The sequence below is a fragment of the Pteropus alecto genome, unplaced genomic scaffold, assembly GCF_000325575.1.
Source record: "Pteropus alecto unplaced genomic scaffold, ASM32557v1 scaffold113, whole genome shotgun sequence".
In the NCBI taxonomy this organism is placed as follows: Eukaryota; Metazoa; Chordata; class Mammalia; order Chiroptera; family Pteropodidae; genus Pteropus; species Pteropus alecto.
In genome coordinates, this window is record NW_006433949.1 from 896,807 (window position 1) to 912,248 (window position 15,442).

Below are 15,442 nucleotides of genomic sequence, written 5' to 3' on the forward strand. Positions count from 1 at the left end.
TCGATGATCTGGTTCCTTTTGTTCCGTCTGGTGATATCCTGTATGAACTGAGCCTTTTCCTTAGCTTCCATGGGACTGGTGAGTAGCTTCTCAAACAGGAAACCCCGGAGTTCCATCAGGCTATCGATAAAAGTCTGAGCCTCTGCACTTCTGCCCAGCCTCTGCATCTGCAGGAGCTTGGCGGCCTGCGGGTTACTGAGCAAGAGTCTCAGGACGTTCCTGGTGGATTCCCTGATCTGCTGCCGAAGCGGTAGGAAGTGGCTCTTCTGCAGCTGTATGGAGAGGAGCTGGTCTCTGAACCACGTTTCCTCCTCAAACTCTTCTTCCTCCTGCAGTTGCCTTTCTTCATCCTGCAGGTAACTGGCTTTGTCCAGGAAGGCCTGGCAGAGGTCCTCATGCTCTCTCACGGCTTTCATGATGTCCCCTCCCAGCATCCCCTCCAGATCCTCGGTACGCGATGCCACATATGACAGCAGGGTCGCCAACTCCACCTTGTAGATGGTCTCGTCCAGTACGGACATGATCCTCTTGGTCTCAATCGTGGTGAGTTTGGTCTTAGAGGGGACCGAGGATTTTAGCAGGAAGGCTGGCAGTTTGGATGGCTCTGCCGTCACCCGTATTCTGTTGATGTCGGGGCCTTGGTAGAGGGGGCCCACGGAGAGGACTTCTAAAGCCATTTAATTAATTCTTTGTCTTTGTACGTCCTGGGATTAGTGAGACGTTGGTAGACTAGATGGGTCTCTGGCTTTTATTATCTCCAGACATCCTGAAAAAAGGAAGGAGTAAGCACTTAGCAGAATTGTGCAGACATTGGATGGGGCTGGTGCGGCCACAGCCGCTGTGCACTTGACATGGAGACCTCATTTCAGCTGCTCTGTGGCTTCTACACAGAACCCCTGACTGAAAGCAGCTTGTAGCTTTGTGACAGTGTCAGGGCCGCAAGGGTAGGAGGGCCAAGTGCAGATCTGGGTCTTGGGCACGTGTGTCAGGCAGGGGCCAACCAGGAATGCTGACATCATTCTGAGTATTTAAACACAGAAAACTGGCGATAGAGGTGATGGAAGGGTAGAGAGGCCTACCAGGGGAAGCTGGACCGCTCCCCACCCCCCAGCAATTGTTAATGGCAGGAAGCCACCGCAGGAGAGGAGGTAGCGAGCTTGGGGATCAGGGTCACCCCAGGGAAGCTGGAATCACAGCCATTTCCTGTCCCGAAGTAACGATAGCCCCCAGAGGAGCTGTGACCATGGCTGGAAACGCTCGCAGCCCGAAGCAGAGAGAGGGGAGAAATACTCCGGTTTCTCCCTCCTTCCCACCCTCAGGTCTAACACCAGGGCCTCCCATTGGCCAGACCCGGAGAGGAACCAAGTGACAAGCCAGCCTGGGCAATGAGGCCTGCTGGGGGCCGCAGCCTAAGAAATAGCAGAACAGGGACAGAGCAAACGGTAGAGCTGAGAACGCCCAGGACTGGGCCCAGCGCAGCCCATTGGCACTGGTTTTCAAGCACGGATTTTGAAGATCGGGCTGGGATGAACAACGATTTCAAAATACAATTGGAAAAAAAAACCAAAAGAAAAACTGGTCTGCTAAGTGCAAGGTTGTATCCTGGAATGGAAAAAAGGACATAAGTAGGAAAACTGGCAAAATCCAAATCAAGTCGATAGCTTAGCTGACAGCCTGGTACCGATGTTACTTTCTCAGTCTTGAGAAACAGCGAGGTTATGGGAGATCTTACTACTGGGGGAGCTGGATGAAGGGCGTATGGGAATTCTGTACTATCTCTGCAACTTTTCTGTAAAACTACAACTATCACAAAATGAAAACTTTATTTAAAAGACGGCTTCAGAAAAATCTATGGCGGCAATCAGAAATCTGTAAGTTAGATTGCCTATGTGACGCCACGGCTAAGAGTCCCAGCTTGGCGGCAGCCCCAGCTGGTTTCACATCCTTGCTTGGAGACCTCGGATATCTAAGCCTGGGCTTCGTTGGCCATAAGACAGAGATCTCCAGCTTCAATGGGAAGCTTCTGGCACAGGGTCTGAACATTGCGAGTGCTCAGTAAATAATAACTGATATTATTAGTCCACAATCCCAAGTCTGGGACTTCGGTGATTCCCCAGTCTGAGTCTCTGGACCTTGCTGAAGATCCAGAGGTGCCTACTGAACGCTTACTGCCCAGGGTCGGCTGTGCCCACCCCTCACCCTACTCTCTCTTTATCCTTTGTCTTCATGATCAGCGATCCTGCCATCCTAGTTGCTCAAGTCAGAAACCTGAGCGCCACCCCCCGGCTCTTCCTCACACCCCACATCCAGTCTGCCACCCCATTCTAGCTGTGTCCTCTCCTTAACAGCTTCTAGTCCCTCTCCTTCTCGGCAGCCTCGCTGCCACTGAAGGGCCTTATAACATCTTACTTAGATGACTACAGAGCTTCTTAACTGGTCTGCTTGCATCTACTCCTGCTCCCTGTAATGAAGATCATGCCTGTAGTCATTTATTCTGGTATCGATTGAGCCCCCGAGGATATAAAAGAGATGCAAGGTATGATTCCTGTCCTCCCAGAGTTTACGACCTAGTTTGGGATATGAAAAATGTACACAGGAAGGTTCGACAATTGTAGGAAGAAGTGACTAAAACTGTAGTCACAGAGTAAGTTGAGATGATAACCAGCCTTCAACGTCAGAGTGGGGACTTTACCTCGTGGGAAACTGGGATCCATTTGGATTTCAGGAAAAGTTTTAACAGGATAAAATCATATTATTGAGAAAGATCTGGTGTGTGGATGATTTATAGAGAAAGGACTGGCGGCAGATAGATAGGTTGAGATATTATAAACTTTCCACCTCAGGGCCTTTGCACCTGCTGTTTCTTTTTCCTGAAATGTTGTTCTCTCTCCTCCTTGTCAAATTAATTCCTTATACTCGTATCTCCGTTCAAGCGCCACTTCTTCAGCGAAGCCTTTCCTGGGCTTCCAGGCTGGGTCGAATTCTCATTATAGGTTCTCATTAGGCTACGACCCTTTGTGGCAGGCACCATCCCCTTCCCAATCTCCTTCCCTTTTGCTTGCCTATACTGTAGAGGCTGGAAATAACTTAACTACTCACCTTCTCAGACACCTTTACAGTTAGAAGTGGCTACAGACACAGTGCCAGCCAACGAAATAGAAAGAAGAAAGAATCAGTAGGACTTGGTGAGTGAAAGTCGGTTTTGAATTTGGGTGACTGGGGGAGAATGGCGGGGACCCGAAGACACTAGGGAAATTGGGAGAGGAAGTTTGGAGGGGAAGATAAAGAGCTCAGCTGTAAACTCATTGAGCTCTAGCTGTCGTAAGGGGAGCACAGTGGACAAGGATGTTCTGGCCTTCCCATGATCCCTTTCCTCTGCCAGGTGACGGCACCGCAGTTTCTCTCTTGAGGAACTCATCTACCGTGTGCAATCTTGGTGGGACTGCCAACTGAAGAGCCCTGTTTTCTCCCTCCTGGGAATTCCGAAGGGTAACACATGGACGGGAAACGGTGGGAGCTGATTCACGCCAGGGGTGGGTTCCCGAACCCTGTTGCCAAGATCCCCAGAACCTCCTCGGCTGCTGTCCTTTCTGAGGCCTGGTTCCCCAGCTTTTCCATCATCATTTTGTTTAGCCAGGGTCAGTTTCTGTTGCTTGCGATCAAAAAGCCCTAGCCGACAAAATATTCTAGGCAACTGGCATCGCAAGACTGGGGGACAGAGGCGGGACAGTCCAAGGAGACCTTGGGGATAGAGAGATAAATGCAAGGGAGAAAGAAGCGACGTCTGAAGCCACAAAACGTATCTTCATTTTACCAAACCAGAGAGTAAACAGGGAGAAGGGGAGAGGATCAATGAAACACCTGAAGTGACTTCAGGACCAGGAAGAAATGCAGCCAGATCAGATGCGAAGGATGCTTGATTCTTTGTCCGGATAACATGGATCGCAAATCAGAAGCCTCTCGGAGCTGAGGACTGAATGAAGGACATTATCTTGCATCTTTCATTCACACCCACTTCCTGCTCTCCATTCGATCTCACGAGTTCTTCCAAGGCGTTTCCTGAAAATAGTGGCTTAGGGACATCCTCTCTGTGGATGAAGGATCTTTGCCCCGTGGCCACAGGGAGTGAATGTGACCAACGTGCTGAATGAAACGCACTTCTCCCCATTGTCCCCCAAAGCTCTCAGGCATAAATCAAAATGCCCGAATTCTTCAGAGATGGTGGCTGCAAATGCAACGTTATATGAAATGTTTCCAATTTGCTTTCAGCCAAATTACCTCTTTTGCTTTAAAGGGCAAACTTGTTTTCTTTGATTATGATGACGCCCATCAGCACTTGACAGCTCATTTGGGTGAACAAGGGAAAAAAGCCAGTGGAACTAGAAAGAGGGGGGCGGAACGCATCTGACTTCGATGACAAAAATCACCAGAGGATCTCTTTTCCTTGAATTCTAATATGATCATTTCATGTCCTTTTTAATGCCACCAACCTTAATATTGAAATCATTTCCAACGTAAGCCTCTCCTTTTGAAAATTCCTGCCCTGAGAGTGAAGCCAGATTGCTAATGGATGGGGAACTTTAATTGGATCATCCCCTTTATTTGTCATTAATTCTGCCGATGAATTTCATACATGGAAATATATCTTTATCATGCAAATTATACCTCGTCTTCATTCAAATGGGCTGGTTGGATATTTTATTACTTTTACTCTCAGAACATGTAAAAAAAAAAAAAAAGGGTTTGAAGTAAGTTATATTTTTCCCCCCTGGGGAGAAAAAAGGGGAAGAAAACCCAACACCTACAAAACTACTGCACAAATCCACCACTGGCCCGTGAAGAAGTCAGAGTGTAATAAAAACCGGACTGTGTGTGTGGCCGGGCGGGGGGAATCTCATTTTAAGGACCGCCAGTTTCATGTTAGCTAACTCTTGAGAACTTAACTGTGTGCCAGACATTGCTCTAATTTTATACGAATTAACTCCGCTTTTCCTCACAGAAAGGGAGGCGGACAGAGGTGGGATGTTTCTGTTCGTTGACAGCTTGTTAAGTGTCAGAGCTGGGATTTCGGCTCGGGAGCCTGGACCCCATAACCACCATTCTGTCCAGTCCGCCCATTTTAAGGTTGACTTCTATGGTGGACATAGAATAATTCTTTGCTGGTCCAGTTTCCGGGAGTTCTGTCACGTAGAGACGCGGAGAACAGATGTGTTTAAGATTTGGTTCTTAAGGCATTCGATCTACTTAACGACGACACATATGAATGTTCATATGTGTTGTTTTATCTGTGTAAAAATATATGTACACACACACACACACACATGACTTGTCCATTTTTCTTTCTACTGTCACATGGCGCTCCTAGTGGTGTCATGGTCCCATGGGTACACCCAGGATTAGGCACAGAGAGCTGTCACCCTGTCTTTTTCTCCTTAAGGACGCTTATCAGAATGCAAGTGAGTGAGAGTGACTAAATGATTTTAGGGTAAACTTTGAATCATTTCTCCTTGACTTTTACGGTTTTGAGTCAATTATTCACGTACTTTGGATTTATTATCAACTAATTACCAAGCCACACTTCCACGTCTGATCATGACACGGGGATCATAGGGCAGCGTGACACCACACTGTTTGCAGCGGAATGGGTAGGTCAGAAAAGAGGCCTTTGTGACAGTTCTAGCTCGGAGTTGCCCAAATCTCTCATTCACATGCCGCCTCTGTGATTTCTGCCAGATCTATACACCAAGTTGTACTGTAATCGACTTATTTTTTTTTAAGTATGCTTTCATTTTAAGTATTTTTCATTAAAAAAGAAACTTTGTTTCTCCACCGTAACTGGAAAATCTGCGTCTTTTTCCTTAAGTAGAAGATAACGATATCTACATCCTGATATTATTTCATTCTAACTAGATACAATTACCCAGGAAAAATGGGTCTGAATCCAGATCTCCGTTGTTAAAAAAGCAAGATGAGCAAGTTACCCCTTTTGTGGTATGTTAAAGGCATACTACAAAAGGAGAGAAAAGACAAATTACTAATATCAGGAGGAAAGGAGAGGCCGTCACTACCGATCCCTTGGACGTTAAGATGACAGTAAAGGAATATTATGAACAAATTTGACAACCTAGATGAAATGAACCAATCTCTTGAAGGACACAATCTACCAAAACTCACACAAGGAGAAACAGATAACACAAATGAGTCCATTTCTATTACAGAAATTGAATCAATAATTAATAACCTTCTAAAACAGAAAGCACCATGCCTAGATGCTTCCACTGGTGAATTCTGCCAAATATTTAAGGGGAAAATGATACTAGTTCTCTACAATCTCTTCCACAAAACAGGAGCAGAAAAACACTTCCTGATTCTATGGGATTAGCATTACTCTGATACCAAAATAGATAAAGACATTATAAGAAAAGAAAACTACGGACCAATAGATCTCATGAACATATTATTCACAAAATATTCACAAATTGAATCCGACAATGTATAAAAAGAATTGTATACCGTGATCGAGTGGGATTTATCCCTGGTCCACAAGGCTGAGTCGACATTCAAGGACCAATTAACGTAATCCATCACATTGACAAGAGAGAAAGATCATATGATCATATCAATAAATGCAGAAAAAGCATTTGACAGAATCCAATACCTGTTTATGATAACAAAGCAAAACAAAACAAAACACCTCTCATCAAACTAAGAACAGAGTGGAACTTCGTAAACTTGAAAAAGAACATCTACGAGCATAGGGAATATAGTCGATAATATTGTAATCACTATTTATGGTGTCAGATGGGTACTAGATTTATCGACATGATCGCTAGCGTTAACATCGTACTTAATTGTGAGAAACGAGAGGTTTCCTCCCCAAGATCAGGGACAAGGCAAGGATGTCCCCTCTCACCACTCCCGTTCAATATCATACTAGAAATCCTAGCTAATGTAATAAGACGAGAAAAGGGAGTAAAATGTATACTAATTGAGAAAGAAGAAATAAAACTATCCTGTTTGCAAGTGACATGATTGTTAACGTGGAGAATCCCAAAGAATCAACAAAAATGCTCCTGGAATTAAACAACTATAGCAAAGTTGCAGGATAGAAGGTGAATATACAAAAACCTTATTAACAACAAACTGAGACCTTCTCATTGACGTAATTGGAATTAAGAGAGACCCAAGAAGGGTCTTCAGCACAGGCTTCTCACCACGGGAATCAACGTAAATAACTTTAGTGCTGTGTGTACATCTCTTCCCAAACCAGATACCACTGAACCAACTAAATACATCCAACTAAACGGTACCAACCTTCTCCTGAAAATTCACGGCACACGTATTCCTAGACAAGTACATATTTTCTGATTGGTTCTTAGCTCTGATTGAGACTTTGTGCCTTCCTAGCTACATTCCTGGTATGCCCCATGACTTTAAAAAAGAAAAAAAAAAAAAGGCTCCTTTCCACTTAGATGTGAGCAAGCTACGAAAGAATGGTCTGGGGGTAAGAAATACGGTTGGGGGTGGAGATGGCAGAGAGAAGCTTTCACGAGAGATGGAGCTCATGGTCATTGTTTCTATTTTCTATCCTAGTGAAAAATTTGCAATTTCTGTATGATTACAGATTGAGTAAAGCCATGTTGTGGATTTCACAATTTGCACAGCTTATCTCATGTATTTTGACAGTTCTGTCAGGTTTCCGAGAGGTACGATTCCCACCCACCCCCACGCTTCTCCCCCACACCGAACAACACTCTCTGCTTCATCCTTCCCCTGCCCCCTTTTTCTGCTTAGAACTCAAAGACGTCTCTAATGGGTAAGGGAGTCTTGGTTGCTTAGTTCCAATCCCACCACCTACTTGCTGAGTTAATAAGGGGAAGTGCCTTTGAAGCAGCAGGCATTTTCCTTTTAGCCTCAGGAAGATTACGCTGGCCTATAAACCACACGTCCAGCTTTCTTCAGGCTGTGGTATGCTTTATCTGAGCCTTCCAAGTCTAGAGCGGGAAGAGAGAGGCTGCAAAGGGGCATATTCATGATGAAGACTGCTGGCCCAAGCAACTGTTGCATGGTAGCTCAATCTGGAGATGGCGAACCCAGAATTACCGATAGGCCCGCTTTTCTCACGGGGAGGTGCTGGCACAATAGGATAATGTCATTTCACAAAATAGGTTATGTGCTGAGTTAGAACCAGAGAATATTGTAATATCTTAATAGTGAAAACTATGGGCCAAAGTTTGGCCTATGGGTGTTTTCCTATCCCCTGACTCAGGACGCGAATTTAAAATAAAAGATTTAAATCTAATTTGTTTTTTCCTTCCCAGAGTTTAGTTGTGTGTGTTTTTTTGTTTTGTTTTTGTTTTTGCTATCTCTACTTTTGAATGATTCCCCAATCCTCTCTTGTCCTTTTTAAAATCCTGTATTACGTAGATTATACTGAGTTTGCAACAGATTCCCAGGCTGGGGCTGTAGCAGTGAACGCTGGAGGTATTAACAGGTTCTCATCTGTGGCGACGGCTTTGCGGCCATGGCTCCAGTGTTGTCCTGGGCTTTGGAGACAGAGGACACTGAATAATGACTGAGCTTGGGAGAGAATGTGCTACCAGGGACAGAGCTTTAAGCTGCTGGTTGCAATGAACAACTCTTTGCCAGCCGTTGGCCACAGCTATAGCCCTGAACAAATTCCCTTGACCTTCTGGGTCCTCATCTCTGAAACAGAAAAACATTCGAGCCTGTTGCACAGTGATTAAGTTTGTGGGTTCTGATGTTAGGCAAATTTGGAGTTCAATCCCAGTGTATTACCATTTCCTTGAGGTGTGGCTTTAGGAAGTCGATCTATCTCTCTAAGCTTTGGCTTCCTCATCAGCAAAATAGGGAGAGTAACGGGACCTGCGCTTGATGGAATCGCTGTGTGTATAAAATGAAGTCTTGGCTCAATAATGTTTAGCTTTATTACTTTCATTATGACTTCAAAAATGATATAAGTTCATATTAACAATCGAATATGTCTTAAAATAGAAGACGTACTTTCCCTCAAAATAGTATCTATGTTTTTATGAGAAGAGTTTATAAAGAGCCAACCTGGGATCACTTTTTACTCCTTTTAATCTTTCTGGTTTCTATGTTATTCATGTTTTTCTGTTAGTGATGGAGCAGAACAGAGATCCATTAAACCACTCACCATTCTCTGGTTTCCTCCTCCTTACACATTAATTTATCTGAAGCTATTCTGTAACCTCTTTTGGTTACAGTATAGCTTCAGAAGAGTTTATTTCTGGTTATATCCAACTGTGGATAGTATTGTTTTAGTTGTTTCAGACAGAAAGAAGAATTTCCTAGTTAATGAATTTAGAATTCTTCTCAAATAAACTTCCTCTACTTTTCTTTCTTTCTTTTTTTTCTTTCTTTCTTTCTTTCTTTCTTTCTTTCTTTCTTTCTTTCTCTTTCTCTCTTTCTCTCGTTCTCGTTCTCTCTCTCTCTCTCTCTCACCCTCCCCTTCCTTCCTTCCTTCCCTTCTTCCTCTATCTATCATCTATCTACACGCATACATTTATTTATTTATTTAAATTATAACCTTATAAAGTGCAAAACGCTGGCTTTTCACACAAGTTCAAGGCCTCAGATTGGTCGTAGAGACCAATTCGAGAGCTAAGGTCGAAGAGATACTTTCCCTGATGCTCTGTATTTCAAATGATCTTGATTTTTAATAACTTTTGCTTTCTCTTCCACTAACCAGGGCCTGAAGGGAAAAGGGTTTCTCAACCTCCACACTACAGATACTTTGGGTCAAGTAATTCTTTGTGGTGGGGGCCGTCCCATGCACTGTAGGAAGTTTAGCAGCATCCCTGGCCTTCACCTACTTGATTCCAGTAGCATCTTTCTCCCACTACTAGTTTCTGACCAGTTGGAGACGAAATGTCTCCAGGTATTGCCAAATGTCCCTTCGGGGTAGGGGGAGGTTTCCCCTGGTTGAGAACCACTGGTCTAGACCACAATGACCTTGCTCTGCTATAAAATTCCTGGCCTCCCCATCCCAAGTCCAGTGCTCCATCCGGGTTCAAAGAAATTCTCGTCCAAGTCTGGCCCAGCTCTATCTGACCAGCTGAGAACTGTGCCATCAAAAGCCACCATCAATTACAGAATCAAGATCAGATTCACGAGGTGGTGTTAAGAGACCTGGGTGTAGACTGGCCCCTGCCAGGGGCTCTGGGAATAAGTGTGGGCAAGTCCCTTATCTCTCTGGCACCTGGGGATGCAACACCTGTCCTAGCCACATCAAAAGGAGCTGGGTGGAGGAGGGCTGATTTGATAGATGGGAAAGCCTTTTCAAGAGTTAAAAGCCCTCTTCAAAGGGAAGTATTATAATATGTTCAAGCATGAATCAGGTGGTAAACCGGCCTCATTGCCCTAAGCAATTCTCTCCTAGGAGAAAAGGGAAGTGCGTGGGGGAACCTAACGATTGAGAAGGCAGGGAAAACTCACCCCTTTAATTCAATTTTTCACTGCAAACTGAGCGGAAACACCAAGCTAAAACTCCAGCATTTTCATCTGGCCCTGTAGACCTGGATGGAATGTGTTCCTGAGGTCGCTCCAGCCAGAGCCCTGAGCAGCCTGTCCAGCCTGGAGGCAGGAGATGACTATGACTCTGCAGCTTGTTATCACTCTTTTCAATCAAAAGGCTGTTTGAGGCTTTCTGAGCAGAGGGGGAAGTTTGGGAAAAGGAATGGTGGGCTAGATTCTTGCCTTCAGCTAAAAACCTTTTATCTTCAGACAAGGCATAAAGGGTGACCTCAGAACACACCCCTTCTTCGCTCTTGACTTTCCCACCATTTTCACTCACTGGCCTTTTGTCCTGTCCTGGCCTGGTTATCCTGGTTATGAATCTCACTTCCACTTGCCTTACAGGGGGACCAGGGAATAAGAAAGTCTCCCAGGGAATAAGGTTAGAAAATTCAGCCATCGCAGCTTCCCTCATTGCTTTTCGAGAAGAGAATTTGTTGACCTCACTCCATCATTCTGGAAGTGAATCTCTGCAGGTATAATTTTATATTTACCTGTATATCAGTATTTGATTAACATCTATCTCTCACATTAGACAGATTTCATGAGGGGAGGAATAAAGTTTCTTTTATTAATTGCTCCACTCCAGTACCCAGTAATAGGCACTACTCAACAAATACTTGTTGAATATGTGAATATTTGGGGTATGGAGATAACTGTTGGAATTATTTTAAGCAGGAAGAGTAGAGGATGGATGTGTTTTAGGAAAAAAAAGTCACTAACTACTATGTACTGAGCACTTACTATGTTCCTCGGCTCTATGCCAATCTCTTCATTTCCTTACTTCATTTAATCCTCACAGCGAACTCTGTGTCTTAAGTTTGCAAACAAAATCACGTTTTAAGGACAGGGATAGGAGTTAAGTTTTAAAGTTAGCACAAAAGGCAAATATTGGCATAATCGCAATGACCTAATTTAAACATTTACTCGGATAAGATACCTTTCGTTGCTTACTGACCTTGGAATATATATGGCCACTGGGTGGAACGGAAGGGGACTTATAAACTATCCTCTCCTTCGCAGCACCTATGTTTGACTCATAATTTGTTAACTCTGATGTGACTCCACTTGACCCCACGTTTCAGGGATGAGAAAGTGGGGCCATGAAGATGAAAAGCGAAGGGGCAGAGTCCACCGATGTCCAGTGGTCCCTGCAGGCGGTCGCAGGGGTGGTCCAGACTGAGGCAGGGGCTGGAGAGCGGGGTCCTGAGGCGGGGACGGGATCACGGTGGGGGTTCCTTATTCCTCATGGACCCAAAGGATAGTGAGCTGGACCCCATTCTACATCTCCCCCTCATTCTCAGTCTTTCCCCACCTGGTCACTCACCTGCTCGTAGGGCTCGGGTTTTCTTTACTCACAGTTACCTCCGTGGTATCTGAGTTGCTAGGTTACCCGCCAAAGTCAGAAGGCGGGACTCGGCATCTGACTGATTTCCCTTTTAACCATTCAATAACTTGTTCCGCTCAGTTCGTCCCACCTCCTGAGGTCTGATCAATCAGAGGCACGATCTCTCTGACCCTCTACCAATTGAGAGACTCTGCACTCCCTCTGGGTTGGGCTGAACGAGTAAGGCAGAATGGGAGGACAAGGGGGCGGAGCTTCTTTGGAAGGCGGGCAGAAAGTCCTGCATAGGCAGTGGGCGAGAGCTGAAGAAGGACGTGAGGCTTGGCCAATCAGAAATCACCAAGGCAGCTTAAGTAGCCAACAGGCCGCAACGAAAGGGCAACGGGGCGGGGCCGGCGGGGTTGCGGGGACGGTCGGCGGCGGATGCTAGAGCTGGCGCAGCTGCCTTGGTGGCAGTGGCTGAAGTGGCGGCGGCGGCGGCAGCGGCTGCAACAGCTCCGGGCTTGGGGCTTTGACGGAGGCGCCCGCAGTCTGGGCTGCACGGTGCTGAGCCCGGCGCGCGGTCCGGGTTGCTGGGGCGGCGCGTGTAAGAATCTGGGGGGAGCGAGGGATGGCCTGACGGAGAGGGCAGGGGTCAGGGGCCAGAGGGCGCGAAGTAAGGGGTTGCAGCTGGGTACCCGAGTCTGAGAGGCGGGCAGGGCGAGGCCAAAGGGTCTGTGGGGAGGTCATCGCTCTCATCTCTCCCTCCAGCCGGGGCTTTGCACCTTCTCTCTTCGTCCCCCGCTTCCCGGTGCGACCCCCACGCGGGGCCCAGACCAGGCTGGGAGCACGTGGAGCTGGAGCCCGCACTCCCCTTCTTTCCCTTCCTTTCTCACCTGCTCGTTGCCCTGGCGCCCTCGGGCGACCCCGAAAGAGACTACTGCCTGGTCAGGCTGCCCGAGCGGACAGCGTAGCGTGATGGCTGCCGGCCCTCTCCAGGGACTTGTCCTCAGGGGTGACCCATCCCTTCTGGGTCCTCTCTAGAGGGAGAAGCGAAGTCCGCGGAAGGAGCACTGAGCTAGGACTCAGTAGTCCCGCATTGTGTGACCTTGGGCGGGTCCCTTCCCCACCCTGGGCCTCACTTTTCCCTCTGACAAATGATGGGTTTGAGTAAATTCAGATTGCAGGACTGGTTCTGGGAGGAGGTATGGGATAATGGTTAAGCAGGGGCAAGAGAAGGGGAGGTCCCTAAATTCAAACTGCCTGGGTCGACATCTGGCTCTACTACTTCCCTGCTTTTTACTTAGAAGAGGCAGGTTAAGTTAACCACGCTAAGCCTCAGTGTTCTCATCTGTGAAGTGGGGCTTTCTCAACAGCGGCACTGTTGACATTTAGAGCTACTTATTTCTTTGGTGCAGTGAGTCTCGCCTGTGTGTTGTAGGATGTTTAGCAGCATCCCTGGCCTCTACTTCCTAGCCTCCCACCCCCTAGCTGTGATAATCAAAAATGTCTCCATACCGTGCTAGTGTCCCCTGGGGAAGGAGGTGGTAATGGCAAAATAACCCCAGTTGAGAGCCAAAGAGCTAAGACAATGCATGCAAGCAAACAGTCATATATATATAAAACAGTTAAAACCCACTAGCCATTATAATGATAACGATAAAATTAAGAAACCTCGATGAGTTGAAAGGGTGAATAGATTCTCCCACCTTCGAGATCAATATAGGAGAGAATGACGAAATGTTGATAATTGTCAAAGCTGAATGGTAGGTGCAAATTCATTTACATAGTCTCCACTTTTGAGTATGAAAATGTCTGTGCTAAAAGTTAAACCAAAAAGAAGAAAAAAAATAAAACATATAATTCTTAAGACAGCCAAATGGTAGTGTCTCATTTGGGATTTCCTCTTCTATCTCCCTACTACTGAGATTTGAAAGCAAAAGAAATCCCCAGATCTGGAGAAAAACAAAATCTCACCGGAAGTTTGCTGGGCAGAGAGATACAGGCTTAGCAGCAGGCAGAACGGGGCTCACTTTTGCTGCCTTGTTTAAGATACTGGCACACAGGGACCTGCTTAGGGTTATTCTGATGATTTGTGAAAGGTAAACGGTGGGGTTGCCAATCGGTGGGTTATTCTGGAGGCAAAGTTGATTGAGCCCAGAGCCACGGCTTGAAGAAGGAATCTGCTGTTGTTTTCAAGTTCAAAGGTCTGTTGTCAGATCTGCTGAGTCTTTGCTTTTCTTTTGGTCCTCCCCAGCGGAAATGGGAATGTGTATAAATAGGCTGCTTCTGAGTGTTTGAAATTGGGAGCTCAGAATGAGTGCTTTTGCTGTGTGACTCTGGACGTCTTTTAATAAAATACTCCAGTCCCCTTCCCCTGCCTCCTCAAACAGCCAAATCTAGAATGCTATAGGCAAGTGTAGGTGACCTGGCACACTAACTCTTTAGAGGTTACTGGAGCTAGGTGCCGCCTGAATACCAGGGCTCGGACTTGGCAGAATTGTAGTCTAGTGGCTAAGGGCATGGGGCTGGAGCCAGACTGAGAAGTTCAAAGTTTGGCTTTCTAGCTGTGTGTTCTTGGGCAAGTTACTTAACCTCTCAGAGCCTAAAGACTCCCCCTCTGTAATGGAAGATATACTCCTACCTATCCATTATGAAGTTTCAATCAGCTTTACTTAAAAATTGCTAGAAGAGTTCTTGGTACATAGGAAGTCCTCATCGAGTATTAACAACTATTATTTCATTGGTTGTGTTTTTTTTTAAGTCTTTAAAATCTTTAGGATAAAGACACAAACAAGGGCAAAAAGGGGTGGGGGTGGAACATATTAGTCAAAATCTCAATCTCCAGGCATAATTACCATAACTTTTCAGTTTGGTTCTTGCAGTGTTTTTTTCCCTCATTTTTAAATTTTTAATGCTATTAGACAGCAATTCTCTCTCTCTCTCTCTCTCTCTCTCTCTCTTTCTCTCTCTCTCTCTCCCTCTCTCTCTCTCTCTCTTTTTTTTTTGAGATATAACTCACACCATATAATCCACCGTTTTAAAGGGTACAACTCAGGGGATTTTAATGTATTTGTAAGATTAAGCAACCATTGCCTCTTTCTACTCCCAGATCATTGTCACCAGTAGTGGTTGTATTTTAATAATTGTCCTTCTTTTTTTGTCCCCCAAACCCTAGAAGATGCCTCAAATGGAGGAGTTTCTGAGAAGCACCTCTGGGCCAGTGGCTTTGAAAGGGAGCTCAAAGCAGAGACTATTTATAGCCCTGGACATCGCATCCTGAGGGCTGCAGGAGAGGAGAACATGGCCATGAGTTTAGATGACGACGTTCCCCTCATCCTGACCTTGGACGAGGGTGGGAGTGCCCCACTGGCTCCCTCCAACGGCCTGGGCCAAGAGGAACTGCCTAGCAGAAGTAAGATGGTAGGGTGGGCTGGTGGTGGGGGGCGGGGGGCAACTTCAGGTGGTGAGCTGTGGGCTTGGTGGTTTGATAGTGGAAGCGTGTACCTGAATGCCTGACCTTGCATTTGACCCCTAAGAGCTGACACAGAAACTACCAGG

At 46.0% G+C, this 15,442-nt stretch overlaps 2 protein-coding genes across 2 annotated transcripts in view; one reads left to right on the forward strand and one right to left on the reverse strand.

The window, feature by feature from the left end:
• The window catches only part of IQCD (IQ motif containing D), an 18,146-nt gene extending 6,030 nt beyond the window's left edge, over positions 1-12,116 (reverse strand). The window contains 3 exon segments of the mRNA XM_025044535.1: positions 1-2; positions 5-766; positions 11,885-12,116. The exon segment at positions 1-2 is cut by the window's left edge and continues 42 nt beyond it. Of these exon segments, the coding sequence (XP_024900303.1) occupies positions 1-2; positions 5-677 (675 nt within the window). The 5' untranslated portion in view covers positions 678-766; positions 11,885-12,116.
• Positions 12,117-12,302: 186 nt separating this feature from the next.
• The window catches only part of TPCN1 (two pore segment channel 1), a 52,019-nt gene continuing 48,879 nt past the window's right edge, over positions 12,303-15,442 (forward strand). Inside the window, exons 1-2 of the mRNA XM_015586778.2 lie at positions 12,303-12,488; positions 15,063-15,296. Of these exons, the coding sequence (XP_015442264.1) occupies positions 12,326-12,488; positions 15,063-15,296 (397 nt within the window). The 5' untranslated portion in view covers positions 12,303-12,325. The remainder of the gene's footprint in view (positions 12,489-15,062; positions 15,297-15,442) is intronic.